At 37.3% G+C, this 23,739-nt stretch overlaps 1 protein-coding gene across 2 annotated transcripts in view; it reads right to left on the minus strand.

The window, feature by feature from the left end:
• Window positions 1-22,315, minus strand: part of LOC104433802 (callose synthase 9) — a 36,582-nt gene extending 14,267 nt beyond the window's left edge. The window contains exons 1-33 of one of the 2 annotated variants that reach the window (XM_010046671.3): window positions 22,041-22,315; window positions 21,375-21,585; window positions 18,926-19,023; window positions 17,507-17,670; window positions 16,302-16,398; window positions 15,890-16,000; window positions 15,676-15,801; window positions 14,005-14,094; window positions 12,924-13,021; window positions 12,705-12,822; window positions 12,462-12,590; window positions 10,906-10,982; window positions 10,744-10,822; window positions 10,497-10,619; window positions 9,738-9,840; window positions 9,456-9,579; window positions 9,169-9,352; window positions 9,017-9,069; window positions 8,769-8,829; window positions 8,599-8,680; window positions 7,927-7,976; window positions 6,881-6,967; window positions 6,634-6,719; window positions 6,480-6,504; window positions 6,182-6,276; window positions 5,951-6,032; window positions 5,634-5,797; window positions 5,324-5,444; window positions 3,634-3,731; window positions 3,459-3,549; window positions 3,201-3,361; window positions 3,008-3,117; window positions 2,282-2,416 (exon numbers count right to left, since the gene is read on the minus strand). In XM_010046671.3, the coding sequence (XP_010044973.2) occupies window positions 2,282-2,416; window positions 3,008-3,117; window positions 3,201-3,361; window positions 3,459-3,549; window positions 3,634-3,731; window positions 5,324-5,444; window positions 5,634-5,797; window positions 5,951-6,032; window positions 6,182-6,276; window positions 6,480-6,504; window positions 6,634-6,719; window positions 6,881-6,967; window positions 7,927-7,976; window positions 8,599-8,680; window positions 8,769-8,829; window positions 9,017-9,069; window positions 9,169-9,352; window positions 9,456-9,579; window positions 9,738-9,840; window positions 10,497-10,619; window positions 10,744-10,822; window positions 10,906-10,982; window positions 12,462-12,590; window positions 12,705-12,822; window positions 12,924-13,021; window positions 14,005-14,094; window positions 15,676-15,801; window positions 15,890-16,000; window positions 16,302-16,398; window positions 17,507-17,670; window positions 18,926-19,023; window positions 21,375-21,576 (3,424 nt within the window). In that variant the 5' untranslated portion in view covers window positions 21,577-21,585; window positions 22,041-22,315. Of the gene's footprint in view, window positions 1-2,281; window positions 2,417-3,007; window positions 3,118-3,200; window positions 3,362-3,458; window positions 3,550-3,633; window positions 3,732-5,323; window positions 5,445-5,633; window positions 5,798-5,950; window positions 6,033-6,181; window positions 6,277-6,479; window positions 6,505-6,633; window positions 6,720-6,880; window positions 6,968-7,926; window positions 7,977-8,598; window positions 8,681-8,768; window positions 8,830-9,016; window positions 9,070-9,168; window positions 9,353-9,455; window positions 9,580-9,737; window positions 9,841-10,496; window positions 10,620-10,743; window positions 10,823-10,905; window positions 10,983-12,461; window positions 12,591-12,704; window positions 12,823-12,923; window positions 13,022-14,004; window positions 14,095-15,675; window positions 15,802-15,889; window positions 16,001-16,301; window positions 16,399-17,506; window positions 17,671-18,925; window positions 19,024-21,374; window positions 21,586-21,822; window positions 21,973-22,040 lie in introns of those variants that run through there. The other variant, XM_018869181.2, reaches the window with a different exon arrangement.
• Between the last annotated feature and the right edge of the window lie 1,424 nt (window positions 22,316-23,739).

The raw sequence follows: 23,739 nt of genomic DNA on the forward strand, positions 1-23,739 counted from the left end.
GGGCCCAATTTTACATGTGCGGTGTTCATTACAGGAAGTCGGTGTACAATAGGCAGTCAACGATGAGTAGAGTCTCCAAAGACTATATAGGCTGCAGGGAAAAATGGAGGAAGTTACAAGACCTAATGCTTTGGCCTGGTCAACTACGACATATATTTAAAAGAAATTAATTTTGTTTCGAAATGCTAGTGCTCTTTGGCAGTTACAACTCAGTGCTGATGAAAGTTTCATGGAAAATCACAAGTTCAAAGGATGTGAAGCTGCATTGGACAAGTTCCAGTTACGCCTCAATAAAATGGTTGTGAAGTGGTAGAGATCACTGGACAGTTGGCAAACGTGAGGAAAAAAGAATGGTCAATGAAAATAAGAAAATCAAGAATGTGGAAACTGATATGGATAAATCATCATTTGCAAGAGCAAGCCTGTTGAGAGAGAATAAAATTTGAAGTCAGAGAAAGAAAAGGGGGCCAACAACACAACACAAAGCAAACGTTTATTTCCCATGCTTTTCAGGCCTAGTAGTGTAGTATCCGTAGATTCAGTTTCCTTCACCGATATACTTCATATTTCCAGTTTAATCCATTTTGAGACACTATGTACTTTAAAACTTCCAGCAATTTATTTATTTTTTTCCAGCACATAGTAGTAGATTAATATCATGAATTTAGCCACATATATCCGGACTCCATTCGATGCACTCGTGCATGAGTGTGGAACCAATAAGCAATTCCCATTGTTCCTCCGTCATTTGAATTCGAGGTCATCTCGAAGTGACAGGTCTTCTAAACAAAACACCATTGACTTAAGAGATAACACTTTACGGTTATCTTAAATTACATCAGACAACAGCATCTTTTTATCTCATCAAGCAATGCGAATGGACTGGATTCGCCATTGTGACAAGAAAAAGAATAAGCACCAGTCACTAATTGTGACTAATACCCTGGAGAGATAGAAGAGCCAGTGAGAAGGATGATCCTAATTTACAGGCCATTTAAGGGAGGTCAGTCTATGACCATTTAAAGTTCCGTTGTGCAGAAACATTTATAATACACAAAAACTGTCAAATAGAAAGAACACTAAGATTTTCCTTCAGGTAATCTATGTTCCAAGGATCTCTTACCCAAGGAACAGAAAAACAGGAACCCATTTTTTTCTTATCCTTAAATAAAACAAGAACCCAGAATCCAAGGAATGAGCACTTTAACATTATTTTTACAAGATTTCACATATTGTATCTGATTATAAGAGAAACTGTTTCCTAAAAGAAATCTTCACGAGAACTCGAATTTGAGATGAATAAGAAATGGACTCACTTCTTTACCAAAAAAAGAAAAAGAAAAAGAAATGGACTCACTACAACTCAGAACCACAGCCGCCTAAAGTGATAAATAGAATAAGAAGAACGACATGAAGTTGCATGCATGAGAATCACCATATAGAAACTAGAAGTGAGCATGATTTCAAGGTAGAACCTGGAACCTGGAACTTGAGACCAAACCAATGGGAACCTATAGGTTTCAAGGTACGCAAGGTAGGTTCCAGATTCCAAAAAATGAGGAACCTGTTTCAACGAGTAAATTCCAAGTTCTTAGTTAGAGGAACCTAGAACCTAGAATAAGTTTTAATGTTTTTCTTGGTCCATGTCTTCGTGCAATCTTGCGATATTCTATACTGTTTGATGATGAGTGTATAAGTTAGGAGCACTAGTCTAAGCTTCCATTTTATAACTAAGACTTTTACTTTATTAATGTTCATATTTTCCATGTGTCTTTATAGTGAGTGAATTGTAGCAGCAAGTGATGGTCATTAAAAATATTAATTCACTACAATCGTTCAATTAATAATATAAACGAAACCTAGGTAGACTCTAGAACCGACCTTGGAACTAGTGACAGGGTAGGTTTCAAGTTATAGGGTATGCAAGATAGGTTCCAGATTCCAAAAAATGAGGAACCTATCCCAACAAGTAGGTTTCAGGTTCCAGGTGGAACCTGTACGAAACCTGGAACTACTCACCCCTAATAAAAACAGCACAAGAAAAAAGATCTCACATATAAACCACTACTTAGTACTAGTTCAAATGACAATTGACAAAGGCACAAATTTCCACTCATAACAATATATGGCGCATTCTCATGCCCAAAGGCAACATCCCAAGCTTAGCATGGAAATTGGAAAGTATCTCAATTCAAGAGCGCATGATGAAGAAGCGACCCCTCTCATAGACCAACAATGAATATAAAGATTTTATATATGTAGGAATCATATAGGAAATCACCTGTCCTTGCCAATGTTTGTCCACGATAAGAGGCCCAAAAACGGAGTTCCAGGATATCATTGGGACTATCAAGCAAATCTGACTCCAGTGTATTTTCATCGCGTCCAATTCGAGCAAGGAAATTTTTCCATTCATCTAGGGGAAAAGTCATTTGATGTATCCATTGAGAAATAAATTAGAAAAACTTTCAATCATCAGAAATACACTTGAAATGCTGAGATTTAGCAGAGACCAAATGAACCTTTTTCACCCTTAAGTCTATCAAAATCAGTATATTCTATAATAAACTCAATAGCTTAACTGCACTACAGATACTATTCATCACGATGGATGGTTTTTGTACCAATAAAGTTCTTCTACAATAAACATTTCTATTACCAACAACACAAGTCCTTTCCTATTTGCTCTACTTTTTCTCACTCTAAAAATGGAGTGCATATACTCCTCCAACTGTCAGTATTCACCGGTAAGCATTGAACATGCTCAATCAGACAAATTCTTTCACCTGGAATAATGAGTCCAGGGGACAACAATTTGTAAAATGCAGCAAAAAATAATTGAGCAAAATTGACAAATTCAAGCACCTTCTGGAATTTCAGCAAAACAGAAAACTTATGGAAAGCTCTAATAAACACAGAAAATTGACGGTCCATCCTGGAAAATGTACACTTTTAACTATATAAGCAAAAGACTAAATAAACATGCCAAGAAGATTAACTGAAGTACCCGGAAATATCTTCTGGAGGTAAAATAAAATGGATATTCCATCCTCATTTTTCTTCTGGAGTTCAGACAAGCTATACAGTACAATCTCGGAGTAGTACGGAGTGAAAACACTGCATATAAGGCAATCACAATATTTTCAGCGACGTAGCACTTACTAAAATATGAAGACAATGCACTGAAGTAAAGTTATTGCCTGAAGGGCATCATCTCTCGGACAGGTTTGGCTGGAGGCATGTCCATAAATAGAGAGTTGGTAAAGAACTGCAGCCTACGTCTTGCCTCGAGATTCCTTGGGACATTGGAAGCTGTATCTTTTATTGTTATCAATGAGTATAACCTCTTGATTTGTCCTTTCTGCAGATCAACAAAGGTTCATCAATTCTGACGTGAAAAGCACAAGGCAAATAAGGAAGGAGGGAAGGACAACAATGTCAAACAACAAAAGTTTTACCAGATCTGCATCTCTGGGCCACTTTAAATTTGAAAATAAACGGCCTTCAGTCCGTGCTTTGGCCAAAACATTCCACGTATCATAGTTTTCCCTGAAAATAAATGCAACAGAACTTAGAAATAAAGCAAATACCACCTTATCTAAAATTATGAAGATATAATGAAACATGAGCAACCTCATATTCATTGTAAGTACATCATGTTGCACAACATCATAGAGATCTAGAACAGCCTTTATTGCTCCTTTCTCCAACTCCGCTGTCCATGAACTTCTCTGTAAGATAAACATTTGAAAGTAATATGACATATCCATGGGCTAACAGCATAATAATAGCCCAGATCACTATCAGCGTACTAAAATCCACACATGAATAAACACAACCCCCAAAAATAAATAAATAAATAAAAGAGAAAACAAAGAAGTAGAATGGTTGAATTTTTCTCCCTCAGTATATCCATATTTTGAGAGTTTTCCTCCAGAAGCAAATCTTGGGTTGACTAGTAAAATCACGAGCCAACTCACTGAAAACATTTCAGCAGTTATAAATCAAGTAGCCTGGGTTGAAATCAGCAAAACCCACAAGTTGAGTTGGCAAATGTGTTTAGATCACGTTTTGACTCTTACAAACTAGGATTTTACTTTAGCTGCAGGGTCATCTTCCAACATCAGGATTTTGGGCTTAAGGAAGCCAATCCCAGTCAAGGCAGCTCAAAAACCATTACTCATTAAAACATGAGTTTCACAATGTGTAATGACAAAAAAAATAAAGAAAAATTAAGGGATAAACTCTTCTTCATCTTCAGAAGAACAGACAAATCAATTCAGGTTCACTTTTCACAACCAGAGTCAAGGTTCTCTCTGTCTTCTGCATATGCTCAACCAATGCCTCGACAACAAGCATCAATCCTCACCAGCCAAGACCCAACTCTGACCCATATATAGCTTTAAGTATCCTTTTTTTCAGTGATAGAAGTGAATTTATGCAGTTATTTGCTTAAGTCTGAGCTAGATCAGTTAGTTATTTAATTATAATAGTCAACTCAAAGTTGAAATACTAGTAATCAATTTCAAAAGTCAAACTTTATATTTATATTTATAATTTTCAGAAATTCCCAACATATTTGGAACTGTAAATGCATAATCTGAATTTATTTCAGGAACCAGTTAAAAGATTTTGGATGGAAAAAACTTAGCTAGTTAAGTTCTGCAAATAAAATCTTATTCACTTAAATGACTTAATTTAAAGCTTTAACCAATAGTGCTAGTAATTGCTTAGTTAAGTAGTTTGGAGCTTTGTAATCCTACATGTATGAGATTTGCGAAATGTTCCATAATTTTATCGATTTAACAGTTTTACAATTCCTTAAGATTCTGTCTAACAGAAATGGTGATTTTGGAAAGGTCAATGCTGCATGGACACTGAAGAGAAGAAAGTCCAAATATAAAACAACTATGAGAAAGTAGTTTGATACTTTTATTGATAGAATGGAACTATCCTTTCAGCCTCCCTACATGCTGCTCAACAATATAATTAGATAAAAATCATCTTTGCACTTCAATTTTCCCCCAATCACTCCACTTACAGAGTATATATTCAGGGAAAAATTTGAGGAGAAGAGAAACAATTATACTAATGAAACCCCAATAAAAGGCAAAGGTGCAATGACAGGACATGTAAAAAAATTTAGAAATAGATGACAACTGCATTCTAGTTATCGTCTTCAGAGAAACTTCTAAACTAAAACCAGCATTTGACACATGAGTAAGGATTAATAGCTCAAAGCATGCATAGACATCATGACTGCCAATGCATCCATCAGTCTGCAAAGCACAAGCAAATCCAGAAGTAAAGGCAGTATACAAACCAACACTCCCATGAGCACCGTCACTTTCTGAATCACTAACGACAGCTTATTCATCTGAAAATCCGTATAAATGTTCCTTTTCTTTATACTTGCTTCAATGTCATCATATACTCTCTCAACCCTGGCACAAGAAGAGGACAACATTAAGACCACTTAACTGTTCAGTAGCTGACTTTGACAATTGACATTTTTCTTAGGGGTAATATAATTCTACTAAAGGCCTCAAGAAACCAAAAAAGGAGCTCAATTACAAGACAAAGCATCTACAATATCAACTCACTTGACAATTGAAATTACCAAGTACGCTTACCACATCCTTCCTTCTCCATCAAGTATTTCCATCAAAATATATTTGATGGAATAAAAGCACTCCTCCACAGCATATTTCATGTAGTCATCTCTACAGATCCTTTCCCATAGCTCATCTTGGAACGACTCTCTACTATCGACAGCAATATCCTTTGCTACAAATATCTGCATTTATATTAACAGAAACATGAACTCTGCAGAGAAGGCAAGAAAAGATGTATATTACAGGACAAATGCATGAATAAACCTCCGGAGAAGAAGGTGAAGATCTTGATTACATGTATTACATTGACAAAGGGAAAATTGAGGGAGACTTACCTTGCTTGCAAGAAGAAAGAGTGGCCATTGCACCAAGGGCAGTTTCCACGAATTCTTAGGCATTAAAAGCAACTCCATTTCTCTTGAAAGAGCAAGTAATATTATAAAATAAGTATCTTAGAGCAAACAAAAGCAGGATCTAATAGGCAGATTATGTATCATAGAAATGAGAAATTATCAAAGCCACCATTTAAGATTAGTGACATAATCAAAGCATATCTCTACGCTTACAGGTTAGTGATATAGTCTTCTTCTCTGAGGTTCTTGACAATTTCATTCCAGAAGGGGGCAAAGTGAGCAGCATCCACTTTATTCTTCTCCACAACCTTCGCATGAATAAAGTCAACAAGTACCTTAGCATTCCAGCTCAAAGACGAACTTCAAAAATATATGTTTGGTAAGATGATAAGATATGTAAGTCCACGGGAATAAAATACAGCTTTTGCATAAGTACCAAAAGATCCTAAGAGCTTTCTATGCTTATCATAGATTTCTATGCTTGTCATAATTCAACTAGCAAGAAAGTCACCTGGTTGGAAAGGTGATTTGAAGTCCTGAAAAAGATGAGACCATTAAGAAATAAGATGGTATCCAAGTGCAAAATATTGCTTTCTAATAATCGAAGAAAAACTGCAAACTTTCATGAGATGTTAATAGAATAAAAAGGGATAAATAGGTCAGACCTGTTGGCAAGTGGAGCATGAAGGTGGTCCATAAATGCACTGGGAAATCGCTCAAAAAGACTGTGAACAGATTCCAATGATCTGATCTGCAACATTACAGCATACATGTTCGACTTTCAGAAAATATATGGCTAGAAAATTAAAGCAAAAGGAATAATGATAAAAAATACAAAGAAACATCCTCCATCTACTTACAAGTGAAGAGTAAAAGGGAAAGCAGGAAAGTATTTTGGACGAGAAAAATTACCTCCCCAAGACGATCTCGTGCCCCAAGTAAAAATCCCCACACGGCAGATATGATGGTGTAAAACACATAAATATCCAAAAGATAAATCTGAAGAAACCAAAAAAGAAACAAAGGAACAAAAAAAAAAAATCAACACTAACAAAATGCTTTCGAAAAAAAAGAAAAAGAAAGAAAGGACATAATTAAAATGACAATATTGAAGTGACATCACAGGATCCATATGCGATAGGTAGTCTTCTTATCAAAAGTACATGGTCTATTTGGAGTGATCGTGGCTTTTGGAGATGTTGGCTCTCAGTTGTGGCTTTCATTCAACTTCATTTCTTTTGAAGTTCTAATGTTTCGATTATTATTGTTGAGGCTTCTTGGCAGAAAAAAGAATCAAAGTATGTTATAATCCTCCATTTTGTATTGCAATTTTACAAATTTTTCTACTTAAAAACCAAAACCAAAAGCTGGAAAGAATTAGCTTCTTTTACTCAATTCTTCCTCTTCTTTTTATGTGAAATGGCAGGTCCTCCCCCAACCCCACCACCCCCCCCCCAAAAAAAAAAAAAAAAAAAAAGCTGCTCAACCATCTCAAATTCAGCATAAAAGGTTGATAATGCAGTGACACGACAAAAGGAGCTGGTAAATAGATGGTGGTTGTGGTAGGGTCGTGGTGGTGATGATGTAGTGCTGGAGATGCTAAAAGGAATAGGCGGTTAAAGTTGTGAAGGGAGCGGTATAGGGAGTTGGTGGTGATGAAGCTGCTGCCAGTAGCATGGGGGTCAGAGGGAATATGTCATCACTTTATTTGGAATTACAACTTCATTTTCTCAAATTACCAGCCTTAGCCTTGCCATCACTCTACCATAGCATAAAACATCCATCAGATTTTGATAAACCCAATAACTAGTTGGATTACATCTTTATGACCAGATAAAACTTAGAAGGTACAGGGTAAGTAGTGATCCGGAGAACCTATCTTGCATCCTACCACTACTGTATAATTCGGGGCCAGTAGGGGTTCAAAGGAGAAAACTGAATTAGGCATCCCAACTTACAGCAACCACAGGAGCCCATAAGCTGGCAACTGTCAAAGCATTGTGGTTATCTGCAATAAAATGAACATTATAGACAACAAAATGGCATCAACAGGAGAAACAAATGGAGATTACATGAAAGGCAAATTATCCGGCAAAACAAAAGATGCTAAAGATCACCATTTGGTTACCCTCTTTTTAACTAAAACAGGAAAACAGGGCAACCCCTATACACAAAACTCCCCGCTACACTAGAGTCGGGAAAGGCCATCCACCATATGCAGCTTTCCCCTAGCAATATTTTTTTGGTTAAGTTATTTTCACAACTTGAAGCAATAGACTTCAATCAAAAGGCCCTTGAATACAAGATTGAACCTTAAAGCAAAGCAAGAACTCTAAAGGGAGAAGCATTTTAGATGTTTAGAGCACTATAATAGATGGCCTATCTTGTACTTTGTTAACTCAATTTATTCCTTGCATGCGATGATCCCTTCCACATAGCTAAACTCTTGCATATTACAAGACAATTTAACATATTTGTAGATGAATCAAAGCCAGGCATTGGAAGTTTTTTCAGAAAATGTTAGGTAGAGTTTTATGTCAGATTCAAATTATATGCGATACCAAAGAATGTATATTAACATAGGATTTGGTTTGAAGGCAAGAGAGCATTGCAAAACAGAACTGCCTTACATTTTGATACAAAATCATGCCACGAATATTGCAGATTATTCTCTTCAACAATATCTCTTGTTGGCTTCACTAAAGGCTTGATCTGCAAAAATCAGGGTTCAAAACAATTTAAAGACATACAAAAGGCAAATCTCATGACAATAATTATCAGTAGAAGAGATGTCACAAACCTGAAGAAAATATGCAAAAGAAAACTTTGCACTCAATACAACCAGCCAAAAGATCATGTACCTGCAATTTCAAGATTATCCATATCAGAAAATTAACTTAGACTCGAAATTGACGTTCTACCAAGAAGAATGAGACTACTGTAATAGACACACAGAAATATAGACACTAGTAACACAGATATCAGATATGAGCAAATGAAGTTAAAGCTGAAAAAAATGGATTGGCCAATTAGACGTCTGTATATTACTTGAAAAAATCACTAGTCCTCTCATACATGCCACGTCCAACATAATACCTTTCCTGTAAAAACGGAAAAGGCAAACCAGGCAGAAAGAGCAAACTGTCAACTACACAAAGACAAGTTGACAAGAGAAACACACAAATTAAAAATAAGAGAACCTGACGCATCCATTTCAGGAAGCGAATCAGAGGCCAGCGATCACATTGATTTGTCAAATGACGGCAGGCTGGTATCCGCATTAACATACTGAGGAAAAACTGGAAACCAGCATAGATGACAATAACGATCACATACAACCTATATACAAACGAATCCGCTTGATTTTGCTCCTGGAGAGCCTTCCTGCAGTGTATTCACAACCACAAAAATAGGAAGTTAACTATGCTAATAAACTGAATACCAGTCAAGGGGAAATGAAAATTAGGACGAATGCAAGAATACGTACACATAAAGGAAAGATAGAAAAACTGAAGCAGCAGTAAACCAAAGGAAGCGGATTAAAATTCTAGAGACTGCAACGCGCCTCGTTTTTGAATATGCACCATACATCATCACTATATCCAGGACACCTTCATCACGGAAATACAACTTGATCAGGCAAAATAACAAAGAATTAATAGTAATAGCATCTCTTGAAAGGTAAGATCTATGAAAAGTTAAGAGATTTCTATGAAAGAAAACCATCTCAGAATGACAAAACTAGTCCATGTTCGTAGAGAAAACACACTTTCAATAAATTTCATCACCACGAATGTCGGGCCTAGACTCAGAAGCTCCCGAAGAGTATTGGAGTTAAAACGCCCATCATTGAAGGCAATTATTGTGAGTCCCTAAAGCAAGAGTGAAAAATATCATGTCATGAAAAAGAATGAAGTCTTCACCATAACTCTGTAAAAGTAGTAAATATAATATTAAGGCACCACACAAGAAAACATCTGTAGACTAGCATTTCCCCAAAAAAGGGTCAAGGAAATCCATTATGTAGATTCCGTAGAAGCCTTGAATAATCAAAATTACAACAAAAGGAGGCCATAAATATGTCATAAAATAGTTCTAGCAGAGAGATGGGGTCTTACATTCAACCCTGACAAGCCTCAGAAGCTGAGTCAAAGTATAAGAAAAAAATAATATGCAATAGGTGCTGTTGTGTGTGTGTGTGTGTGTGTGTGAGAGAGAGAGAGAGAGAGAGATTGAAGAGGAGAGAGTACACAGTTCAACAAACATAAAGTATGATAAAGCATGCAATCAAGCACGAGCAGTATGCATTTTAGATCCGAGAACAGAAATGGAGTAGCATTATGCTTCAACGTCAATATGGCAGATCGAAAGGCATATAAGCAATCAAAAAGCTAATGCAAAATAGATTTAGCATTTTGTTTTCACAATATGAGCTTTGGAGACTAAGACGTAAAAACTAAGTGAGTTAAGAGAGCGCATCAAGTTGACAAGGAAAAATAAGAGTTATTCAAATTAAACTCATGCAAACCTGAAACATCATAGCAAGAAAGATCCAGAGTCGATGGAAGCTATGGTAAAGATGAAGGAAAGTGCGGTGCTCCACAAATGATGTTTTCCCCTGACGCTTCTTTCCACTAGTTCGAAGAAGAATCTGTAATAAGCGAAAAGAAAATTAAGAAATACTGGTCAACATGCATAAGAGGTAGAATAGGAGGATAAAAAGGCAGGTGATAGATGCACAGGCTGAAAAACAAATACAAAGGCTGGATTTATACCTTCGCCTTTGGTTTTGGCTTTTGAAAGAAGGAGGAATCTTTTCGCCATGGCCAGCTCAGGTCAATGCAATGAAGCGACCTGCCAACAGTGCCATAACATTGAGCCAACCATCAAAGAGAAAGCCGCTAATGACAGACACAAAGATGGATACTAAACATTACCAGAAGTATTCATTAAAATCATCATAGTTTCTCCAGGAAGAATGTGGAGCCCTGCCATTGTCATTGTTTCCAGCCTCCTGTATGTCACATGTTACAAAGATAAAATGGAAAGGAATAGATGACTAACACTCAGATGATGCAAGTGAAAATGTCATTCAAGTTTTTTCGACAATAGATGGAGCATCTCATCACAATCTACAGCCAAGATGGCATTCATCGGCTGCCAATCCTCTTTACACAAAATTTAACATTGTAGACACCACTCATGATTGGCAAATTGGTATGTTCAATTCAATTCCCTACTAAACGCACGCCAACAGGACCTAAACATCAATTAAACAAAACATTCACCAGGCCCATTTACCATCAGAACACTGAAAAGAGTAAAGACGTTGCCAGACATTGGGACTGATATTTCACACAGCCAAGTAGAGCCTTTGAGGACACACTACTAAATAAGGACATACATTTTGAAGCAATAAACAGTCTAAATAAGAAACCTTCCTCTTTTCTACATAGAAAAAGTAAGAGTTCCACGTGTCACTTCTTCCTTCACTGTACAATAATGGACAAATTTACCAACTTTATGTCCAGATATCTACATTTCCATGGCACAGTTTCAAAGAAGCAAATGCATGGCAAATAAGCTCCTGGTTTTATTGGTTGTTAATTGTTAAACTGCGAAATGGCAATCTTAACCATTCCCATGCCATGCAACTAGAGTCTTATGCTCATGCCCATTTGCTTACTAAATACTAACCAAAGCTACAAGACTATACAGAAGGTAGTTTCAGATCAGCCCAAAGATGGCAATATGATCAAACTCAAGATCCAGCATGCACCCGTTGCAAATTACAAAAAAATAAGACCAGCACAATCACTCACAAAACAAGAAGCACAAAGTCCATATACAGTCTGGCAAATTTCTTTATCTTCTTTTGCAACGCAATAAAAGAAATAATCACATTGCACAAAGATGCAAAAAAAGAAAACCAACTGTCAAGTATGTGCCGTACTTAAAAAATACAGTGGTACTGAAGAAAACACAGAACACAAAAGTAATTTAAAGACAAAGAAAAAGGCATTTGTGGAAAAAAAGAGTTACAAAAGAAGTAAGGGTAATAGCTAGATCATAGTAAATTCGTTTCTATTAAATTAAACTGCTCAACCAATGAATGTGCCTACTTAAGTCTGGACTCACTGTGAATTTGGAAAGTTAAAACAGCAAAACCACTGATATTCCCACTGAGCATTGACACTATCACAGAATGACACGATGTGATCAACATTTGTGCTCTCATCCATCAAAATGAATGTCAAAAAAGCTCCTTGAGGTGACGAGCGAAACAACCTATCCATTCTAAAGAACATTTACCCGCAAATAAGATCTCATAGAGGCAAAAAACTAGTTACTGCCTAATGGGCACATGCGTGTGTGTGTACATATGTGTGTGTGTGTGTGTGTGTGAGAGAGAGAGAGAGAGAGAGAGTTTCCTACTTTAGCAACAGATGCGTTTGCAATTGATTAGATATAAAGCAAAGAATCCGAGGCCTACCGCTGCAACCACTTCATATAATGGAGCAATCACCCGATCAAGAAACGGTGAAACACCATCATCAGAAGAACAACTATGAGCTCGCTGTGCAATCCTCTGCTTTAATATCTCATCCATTTCCCTTGCCATCTGCACATCAAGTCTCAGAGTTCATACGGCATCATGGAAATTAAGGATGGTGAAAAGGAAGAAAGAACAAGCAGAAAAGAAACACAGAGAGAAAGTAAAAGGACAAAATCTTACATGATGGAATATGTAACATAGGCACTCTGGCAAGAATCGAATATTAGCAGCTTCACCCCATATCAAGAAGTACAGTGAAACAAACAGTAGCTTCTTCTCCTTGCTAACAGCATCAAAACTGCAGAGATTCACCGAGTGAATACTCAATTGCCAAAACCATGACAGGAATCCCTCAAAATGGAATTTCAAAAGAATTGAGAAGGGAACATCAAAATATACCCGCCCCATACTGGTCGAAGGATCAAGTAGTTGCACCACTTAATATAATTATCTAGCGACTTCTTATACACATTATCAACAGCAGCTTCATGTAATTTCTGAAGTGAAACAAATAAATATCCACCATTAGCCAATAATCACATTGAAAGTATCCAAATAAAAATTCAAATCCCTGCACAAAGCACGTCAACTGGTCATGATGGACAACCAATGACAATCAGTTGCTACAATTGAACTTTCCAATTAATTTCAAGGACTTTGTCTCAGAAGACAGCACAAGTTGATAGTAAGGTTTTATTCATCATAAAAGGGGAGTTATGGATCCGAAGATGTTGGTTCCTCTAGGGTCAGGTCAATCAGCACATTCGCAGTAGAAAAAGTGCATTGCCAGGAAGGGGTACAGATCATAAAGTCTTTGCTCCCATTTACAGCTTTTCTGGAAATCATCTTGCTAGGAGTTAAGATAATTTCTCGGAAGAACTAATTAGAAGAGAAGAATGACAATCAAGGTAGCGCTATCCGCATTAGTAAGGTTGGGATTGCATTCCAACGATCTAAAAGGGTTATCTTCTTCAACAGATGCTGCTGCAAAAAGGAGGAATGGAGGGATTATATTCTCTCACATAGCATATCGGTTCACATTTTGCATTTGAAAGTCTTTGATAATGAAAGCATCAATTCCATTATGGTTGATTGCATAGAAAAGGACTTTTGACTTGGCACGCCCTCCCAACCCAACCCTTGACACTCTTAAGATCCTTTTCCAAACCTGCTCCTTAAAGAACATCCACATCAACGAATTGATCATATTCCTATTATTCACAAATGTATAATTCATTAAAAGTGCTACAGCTGTTGAGCTCTAGCTTTCAGAAGGTATTTTCCACAGGCTAATAACAAAAATCAATGTGGTGCCATCAGTGAATTTTTACCAATTATGAGATACAAAGAACTAGGGAATTTCTGTGCAGGCAGAAGCATTTTATACCAGTCAAATTACAATCTTGGACAGTATACACATAACCGAATAAGCAAATACAGCACTTGAAGCATGTGAATTTAACTTGTCAAGGTAACTCACTGGTTCAGTTTCCTCAAGTATGGAAAGTTGAGACTGTTCATTCGCAAGAAGATGAACCACATGTTCCCGCTGATTGGAGACATTGTCTTTCTGAAAGCAGCATAATTAGATTCTCATGAGATGAACTCACATGTCACTTGCTGACATAAGTAATATAATAAGGAAGGCAATTCAAGTAAAATCAGGGAATCCAAGGGGTACTGCTGTAATATAGCCAAAATTCAGGAGGTGTAATGAACAATAAGTTTAGAAAGGGCGTAAAGGTGGGATGCAAATTCAGGATATGCATATTCATTGAGCAAGCATAATAAAGAAAACAGCGATAGTGCCGCCTGTACCGTGAAATAAATATGCATAGATATTAAACCAGAAGTTCAACCAGCCAAATTTTATTTAATAACTGGTTTATATGTAGATTGGTACACCATAGTTCTAGCAGTCGGGTTCAACTAATTGGACCTATTGAACTGCAAACTGAACGCTCCACCTGTCCATACAGCAATTCAACGCAAGCCAATGACCAAGACCAATTAAGACATATTGTCCCATCAATAACCCACAATGCGACGAAGACAGAACATGGGCCATGACCCAAAGCACACACTAAAGCAGACATGATTTGGCAAACAAAACTATAACTTGATTTTCATAGCATCTGACAAGACCTGCTACAATATAGAACGCCTGAGGTGCTGCTTTTCATAAACATACTCCAAATTCAAATGCCTTGTAGGTACAGTACCACCAATACATTTGCATGAACACCACCACCAAACATAATATAAACCAAATCTCCCAAAAGGGCATAACCTTCCATGACAAATTAGAAGCTACAACAATATCCAGACTCCAGTCCCTATCTGTATGAATTTGCACCTGTATACAATGTATGCTATTAAGCACACATGTTGCATAAGCCTTATTCAGAACAGAAAAGGGCCATCACATTCCCCTCGAATGGACTACCGTGCCAAGCACCCAAATACATAGATATTGGTATATTGTTAGTGGTTGTTCACATTAATCAGTGGGAACTGTACTCACAACCTTAATTAATGCAATTAAGTTTATCAAATTAATCCTACACTCGTTTCCATACTGTCAACTGTTCTAAAAGCTTAAGCTATTAGATGAGGCGTGGTTTAATATTTGATTATTCTATCACTTACCCTCATGCTTAGTCTAATCTTTTCTTGCTGAACACTAAGCATGAACATATTTAAATAAGGAGGCAAATGGGGCTTGGAAAAATTTAAACTCAAGACCTCCATCTTTGACAACATGTTAGATTCTGAGGGACCATAGTCAACTATTCTAAAAGCTTAAGCTATTAGATGAAAGTGTGATTTAATATTTGATTATTCTATCACACAGCATTAAAAAATTTCTTCTTAAGCTAACACCTCTTAAAATACTTTTCGTTCCCCATTAACTACCTAGAACTAACTTGATATATCCATATTGGGTCAATCAAATGCGTGCCTTAAGAACAGAAAGTATTGGCATATTTTTCTTTGGTATATTCTATATAACCAATGAAAGAGGAAATGGTGAAAGAGGAGCAGAAGTTATCATGCAGGATAGTCATCTATTTACACACAAACAATTGTACTAAACCATCCAGAATATCAAAAGGAGATTCAGGATGCAAGCCATCACGCAAATACAAACCTGAAACCCAAAAACATAATGAAGAAAATCAAATATATCCGCATGTCTTGTAGCAGGAATTGGATAATCTGCAGGCAATTCTGGCAGGCCTCTAAAGTAACTTAAAGCTGAAATTGCTGCCCGAACCTAACAAAAAGTAACTGAGTAAGACCCTTCCAAGTCAGGAAAATGACAAAAGCATGGCAGATCTGGTCTGGCAATAAAAATGAATAACCTCGGGGAGAGTCGCTATAACATTTGTTGTGCTTGGAGCGTCCAAAGGTATAATATTATAAGCAACAAGATCCTCCGTCATGGCAACATCAGATTCCATCATTCGTTTCAGCTGCCAAAATGAATGTCATAAGACTAATTAGTAGAGAGCTGAGCTGAGATTTATTTTTCCCAATCAGATGTATCATTCATTCATTAAGATAACAAAAAATGAACACATACACAAATATATTAAAAAAAAATAAAAAAACCAGTGAAGGAAGCTATAGCTCAGTATTCCAGCCATAAGCTCAGAATGTTTCATTCACTCGATTCTCCAAGGACTTGGGCGGATAAATTGTCTTCCTTTGGCAACAGATGATAGTACATCAATTTTATATGCTTTCTTTCGAAACAATGGTGGTTAATCAAACCTCTTCTGGAATTTCTGCCCTCAGCTGCTCCAGCACTGACCGTAAAACCTTCAGCGTTGCAGACACTCTTTTCCTCTTCAGTGTCTTTCTCTCCAGCCTATAATTACCATGACAATTAGTAATTGTTCCAAAACGCAGAAGAGGAAAAGGTTGTCATGATAGGGAACTACGGCAAATTATAAAGGTAAGACATGAAACAAGATCAGGATAGAATGGCCTTGGATAATGGAGGATGTGGTACAAGATAGAGCTCAAGAGCGTATAAAGGTCCATGCAGTCAAATTCACATGGTAAAAAAAGGTTTGTCTGTACTTTATGCTATTGTCTAAGAGCATGACACTCAACGTCTATATTTATCAGCAAAGAAACAACTAGAAGTCATTAATATAATCCTTTTTACTAACAAGTTATGCATCCATTGTACAATAATACAAATTCACACAAACTGTACTCTGTTTATGAGGGGAATACCAGAAAAACCACCTTTATCTACAGGATAAGGGAAATATGTGAAATACAGGGATGAATCTATATATTGGCCTCTGCATCAGTGAAATTCTGCATCGAGCCCAGCAACTATGAATTTCAGCCATTCTAGTGCCAGTTTATGAGTTTGCTATACAGAGCTACTATCAAGTTGGATACACGTGTAAGTCCTTCTCACAAGCAACCAATATATCAAAACATTGCAGTAAAGAGATTACTGTAGCAAAGGTGAAATTTTGCAACTGTCTACCATGCTATACTGCATTAAATGTCATTTTAAGGGAAGTAGTCATACAAATGAATGTACTTTACCCTAACTTGCACAACTAGAAGGACAAAAGGTCCTATTCAAGAAAACATAGCATTGATCTTGATCTAAAGATGAATCTCGATAACGTTTTTTAAGGCCTACAATACTACAAATAAGTTCAAGTGACAAGGTCTGACAAATTCTTCATCGCAATCAACTTCTACATATTCACAGAAACTAGATGCAAAAACATGATAACAAATTCATGTCTCTTCCTGAAACAAGAACAATCAAGATGAGAAAAATATCTTATCCTAAATCGCCTACGCAAAGTGAGATAAAAATGCATGTCCTTTCCTCTAGATAGGAGAAATGAAGATTTGACAACAACCTTCTTTAGATAGATAGGAAGAAGTTCACTAAAAGACCCAGAAAAATGCTAAAAAAGGAGGACCAAGACAAAACATACTCGCCAAGATTTCCAGTGTGATCAGCAGATTCCCTCAATTTCATCTCTTCTTCTCGCAGTTTGACTACGTTATTTTTCTCTCTGTAGAGTTTATAGAAGTCTTGCAAACGAGCAACGTCTTGGCTTCTATCAATGGTCCCACCTTCCCTCTTTGCAAGCTTTTGCTGAAAATTAATTCAGAAGGAAAATGAAGCAAGCACCTTGTGGAGAAAAAATCATGATACCACCCTTTAATACATATTACCATCTCATAGGTTTAGCAGCTATTGTATGTTATAAATTTCAAATGATGGACAAAGATATTGAATGGACCTATGAATAAAGCTGCTTGAGATTAACTTTTTAAGCCTTTGAATGTCTATACACTCTGCATTGGTGTTCTGATAGGCTTGAAGGGGCAAAGAAAGCGCAGTGAATAATATATGCACCAAGGATAGGAAAACCAAAATACCCAACAAGAGATGACTGAGAACAAAAATTTCTAGCTTTGCTGATGATGTGAAATCACCTGTAAGTTGCCAAAGAACATGAATGAAAAAGGTGGAAGGAAACATCTAGATTTTGGAATTCAATAAAGACGAGCCTCGTCATTGTGCACAAAAAATTGAAATGGTCCATTATGCCAAAATCCTGAGAAACATCATAGTAACCATGCAAATAAGAGAATCTAAGAAGAATATTACCCTGTATCAGAGCTTATCAACAATTGGGACTTGGAGCCAACCTGCAATGCCCTTGCAGCCCCCTAAAATCAAAAACTTTCCATCCCAAATGTCCCAAGAAAACTTAATACATTTTCCCCAATTATATATTCAATCTCACTGAATTTTCGACCATACATCTACCTCTAGAGAAAGCAGCTTGAAATTCAATCATTAAATGGGAACGCTGTCCAATAGTAGAAAAGTGAGAAAAATGATAATCAAAGTATAAATAGATTAACAGGTGGAGCCATAAAAATAAGGAAGATGCAGGAGAGTTGGTAGTGAAATTGTGTGCTCAAAAAGTTGGGAACTTGGGGATAAATGGAAACAAAGAATTAGGGCTGGGGTTTTCGAAGGCAGAAAGGAAATGTCTGTCCTGCTATAACAGTGGATAAATTTGTTCCTCTATTCATTCAAAAAGTCAGCTCCAGGATCCACCTTAGGTAGATCTATTGAAGCAACTCGCCACGTTATATAGGCAAAAGTTAGTCAATCCATCAGTCTAAGAGTACCTAGATGTGTTTCTCGGTGTCCTTGGGTGGGTGGGTGTGTGCATGTGTGCACACAGTACAGAGAGTACATTGCATCAATGGAAAGCACAACCATAGAACAATGTCCAGTGCACATAGGTACTAGCATGTAAATCTAAAATCGCCAATCAATAAAATATATACAGAGAGTCTGCAGCATAGAACAGTGTCCATGGAATACAAACCTTAATTACTGACATTAAACCAGTCTTGAATTGTAAAACACCTCTTCCTTCGCTGTTGGGATCGAGAGTCTGGGCAATTGAATACGCATGCTCACACACTGCAAGTTGGTGAAGAGAATCAACAAGTATTAGAAAAGGCAAAATAGGAGATCAAATGGGTCCCACAAACAATATATCCAAAAATGAGTTTTTCCAGTCAGCTTGGATTCTTGGACATGCAAGGGTAACACGACAAAGGTAGCACTTTCAGCAACCAACTTCCTTCGTAAATCAATAAATCCAACAAAACAGGTAAACAGTCATATACTTCTGTTGGAAAAAATATTCTTTAATAAAGAAAATGAGAAGAGCATAACCAATGAGTTCAGGAAGTATAAAAGAGGTGGTACCCCAAAAAAGAGATTAAGAAAAACAAAGGGAAGAGTATAGTATGCAAGAAAGAAAATAAAAATGACTAAAACAATATGCAAGATCAGGAAGCCATCCATTCTGCGAGAGATTTGTATAAGAATGCCTTCAAAAGATTTTCTTCATCTAGTGTCCTTCCAAAATTCTTCTATTTCTCTCTAACCATATATGGGGGCAGAGGACTCGAAAAGTTCCTATCAAAAATCCACACCCTTGCACTGCCTGCATGAAAGTAGGCATCCTATGACCGTTTGAGGGATAGTCAAACAACGCCGGCTTTCAGCGAGAGACATAATAAGTTTATAAAGCCAATTATCAATATTTGAGAGCAGGAGGACGAACTGCCCACTCCCCAACAAAAACTATCGTAAGGTTCCTTCGCCAAAGATACTCATTGTTTAAAAGTTCCCTAATATGCTGTCCAAACCGACTATTGATGACAGAAAGCCCATCCAAATATAGGGTAAGACATTGCTCCTGGAAGTTTTCTGAGTGCTTTTGCGACTTCCCCTTGACCATTCTGTATGTATTCAATTTAATTGTGATTTGTTAATTCCTCATCATACTTTCCTATAGGTCATAAATTTTCTATTGTGTTGTTTTACTTCATTTGGGTACACATTGTGCATTTTACACAAATTTCACTTCCTCGTACAAAATCTATTTCTTCTTGATTTGAAAAGCTTCCACAGTTTACTTTTATAACTTGATGTTTATTCCATAATAGTACAAGGTTTGCAATTTTTGATCAGATTGATTGTGCATCACTAGCACCGTTATAAGAAATCTGGGTGATTGTAAGAAAAGGATGCCCTCTGAAGCATCAGAGGAAGTATTCTGACTAGCCTTAAGCAATTACATATGATGATTGCTTTCTCTTGGCATGCTAAGGTCTTCGATGGAAGTTATTGATACATCTCTACGATCCTTTTCAACAATATGACCTTTTATCTGACACCACTTCAAATATGGTTGGACTTGGCACTAAATACATAGATGTTGAAAACCATATCCAGAATTCTGTAGTAGTATTATTGGAAATTTGTGCAAGGTAAATGTTACTCGATTTGAGAAAAGAATTACAGTAAAACAGTAAGGATACTAAACATGAGTGTGCTACTGGAGCTATGGTATATGCAGATGTTTCTTGTAACCAATGATATCCAGGTACAGGCAAATTCTTCCAGGTTCTTCTATCATGCTTCCTAAAAAAAATATCTTTTACCCAATCGTTCTCGACATCACATACTAAATAACACTCGCAAGTACTTTTTACAGTTCTTGAATACATGACATGTGCATTGTGATGTAAAACTAGTAAAAGACATGCCCGTACATCCTATACATTCCAGTTGGGTATACGCTTATAATGCACTTTAAGGGTATACAAAGTTTATCGAGACCCCCCATAGTATAAATGGATGGACTAATCCATTAAATGAATGCCAGGCAGCTAGAGAATGCATGTGTTTACCGAATAGCATGTGGAAAAACAACAATCTCACGGTCTCATCTTTGCAATAACCACTAACCATATAAAGGAGGAGACCAATGCAGAATGAAGATTAAGCATTGCGAGAAATTCATGTGCTGGGATTTCTCATTGCAAAATTTACAGTTTCGCATTGTAAGCAAATAATGCATCATGGGACATCAGCTATGTCACTTGTCAGATGATAAAAACAATTCTATAGGTTCAGAAGTACTTCAACAGTGATAATGACAGCATTGACCAAATATGACTGAAAGCAACTTAATATTCACACCGGCAATTGTGAAAAGAAATATAAGATCATTGGAGTAGGCTTGACTGAAGTTTCAAGAATACCAAGGAACCTAACTACACTCGATATTTTCCTCTAAGAGCACAGGGCACAACATTTTCCCACGGAAAATGGTTCGCCACGAAATGAACCCCATTAGCAGAACCAACTTACTTCAGTGCACCAAGGAAACGTTAAAAGTGCATTCAAAATCAGGACAAGTGGGGGAGAAGACATGGCCAAAAGAAAAAAAAAAAAAAAAAGTTACGAATACATACAAATTCTAGAGACAGTGGGGTCTTCATCTTGAATCTCATCTGCAGCTCTCAGGATTTCATCTATGACCCTGTTATTTGCGAGCGAAGATGGCACGAACCCGGCAATTCCAGTGACGGGACGTCCATAAGCATCGGTCCCCGTCCTTTCCCTCCTCAGCGCAGCCCTCACGAGCCTCTCCCAAAGATGCTCGACTCGAGACATCTTCTACCCCTGCACGCAAAAGCAACGCGAGTTCGGAGCAACCGAGGTCAAAACCAATCCGACAGCCGAACCCAGTTCCACCACCTACAGACCTAACGAATGCCGCAAGCAACCAAACTAGACAGAGTATCCGAGCGCGAATGCTCCGCGAGCATTAGCATTTCCATATCGGAAACAAGCAACCGCTAGCAATTCCCCTAAAACTCCAAAAAATCAAAAAAATCAAAAAAAATTCGACAACTGCACCGTGGCTAGGACAACCGAAAGAATCGAGCCGCGCCAACGCCAATCCCGAACCAAAACGAAGCGAAACCCGCCAGCCGGCTCGCGCCGATTTAGAGGATGAAAGAGCGACCGCGGCCGGCGGGAAAAACCGGAAGATCTGGGATCCGCGGACAGTTCCCGGTCACTCCAGATTCCGGTAACGGGATGAGGGACGGAAATGGAAGGCGGGGCGAGCTCACCGGATGCGGCCCCGAAGGAGCTGAGCCGATCCCTTCCCCTCCTCGCTGACTCAGGCCAGAAGCAAGCAGGGGGGGTCTTCGGCTTTTCTCCTCTCTTTCAGCTTCCTTTCCTTCCTTCCTTCCTTCTTCTTCTCCTCCTTCAGCAAGCTTCGAAGTCGAAGGAGGAGAGATGGTTGTTCGCCTGTTTGGGGGAGTGGGTTTTGAAAAAATGGAGAACGGAACGCGACAGCGGGATCCGATTCGAGCCGATCGGCGGGAGGGACTGGCTGGTGGTTAACCGGCTATAGCCAGTCGGGCATGACGCGTGGACTCGGTGAACGCTCTCTCTCTCTCTCTCGATTTCTAGATGATGTTTCGATTGACGCGGAGAAGCAACCTGCCTTCTGCGGGAACGGACCACCGGGTGCGATCCGGTGACTTTTTTCGATTGGGGTGGGAACGGAAAAGAGAGGACAAAACCCTTTGCTTTCGACGAATGGCGAGCCGCCGCGTGGCCACGTGGGGGTCCTCCCTTTTCTAAAGCCCTCCGAAGAAGAAACGCCGCTTTAGTATTTTGAAACTTAGGACGGAAGGAAATCTACATTAATGGCGAGATCCCCACGGCACTTGCTGCATGTGATAAAACCAGTTTTTTTATAAAATGATAGGGCTTATTACTCGAAATAATTAGTCAATTAAAAAGACTTAGTTTTCATTATTAACAAAAATTTATCTCTTAAATATTTTCTTCGATTAAAAAAAATCTATCATTCATCTATTTTTTGAAGCGAAACAAATTATATCTTTTAATTATTCATTTTTTACAAAACAAAAGATCTTCAATTTTCCATAACACTGATTATCGACATTACGAGAATGGAGATTGCATTAAAACCTATGATTTTTTTAAGCTACTTAATGCAATTCCTAGGTAACAAATTTCAAACCAAATTATCAAGAATAATATCCTACCGATATATAAATTTGATATGTTGTCTAACGGAAGATACACGGAAAAAGATTATATGTACCGGTTACATACTATAGATAACATAAACAACCATAAAAAAAACATGTATCCTCTTAAGATTGATGCCAATTTAATGTCCATGATGAACTATTATTTGGAATCATACTTTCTAACGATAGTTAAGGCCGTGTTTGGTAACATTTATATTCATGGAAATATTTTCTTTTCATAATCATTTTTTTTATTCCCGGGAACAATTTCTGAGTATTTTAAGGTGTTTAGTAATTATATAAAATTTCTATTTTCAGAACAAAAATACATTTGGTATTACCTCAAATATTTTTGTGACTTATAATTTATTTTAATTTATTAATAATTTTATTACATTATTTTCTTTTCTTTTTTCTTTTTCTTCTCCTTCCTCTAATCGATTGTCGGTCTTGGCCATAGCCAGCCGGCTATGTAGCACAAATACGGACAAGCAACACGTGACACGACACGCCGCAATGCGCCGGTCTAAAAAAATAGATAATTTTAACACGTTCCGACACGTTATATATGAAATATATATAAATGCGAAAATAAATAAATAATAATAAAATGAGCATAGAATTAATTTATACTAAAAATATTAATCTAACTTTTGTTAATATCATTCATTGTTTTAATTTAACAGAGATTGAATGAGAAATTCAAAATTTGCTAACACAAAAGAGTAAATTTGAAGAAACATGTCCTGTTTTCTTACAC

Source organism: Eucalyptus grandis, chromosome 2 (genome assembly GCF_016545825.1).
Source record: "Eucalyptus grandis isolate ANBG69807.140 chromosome 2, ASM1654582v1, whole genome shotgun sequence".
Lineage (NCBI taxonomy): Eukaryota > Viridiplantae > Streptophyta > Magnoliopsida > Myrtales > Myrtaceae > Eucalyptus > Eucalyptus grandis.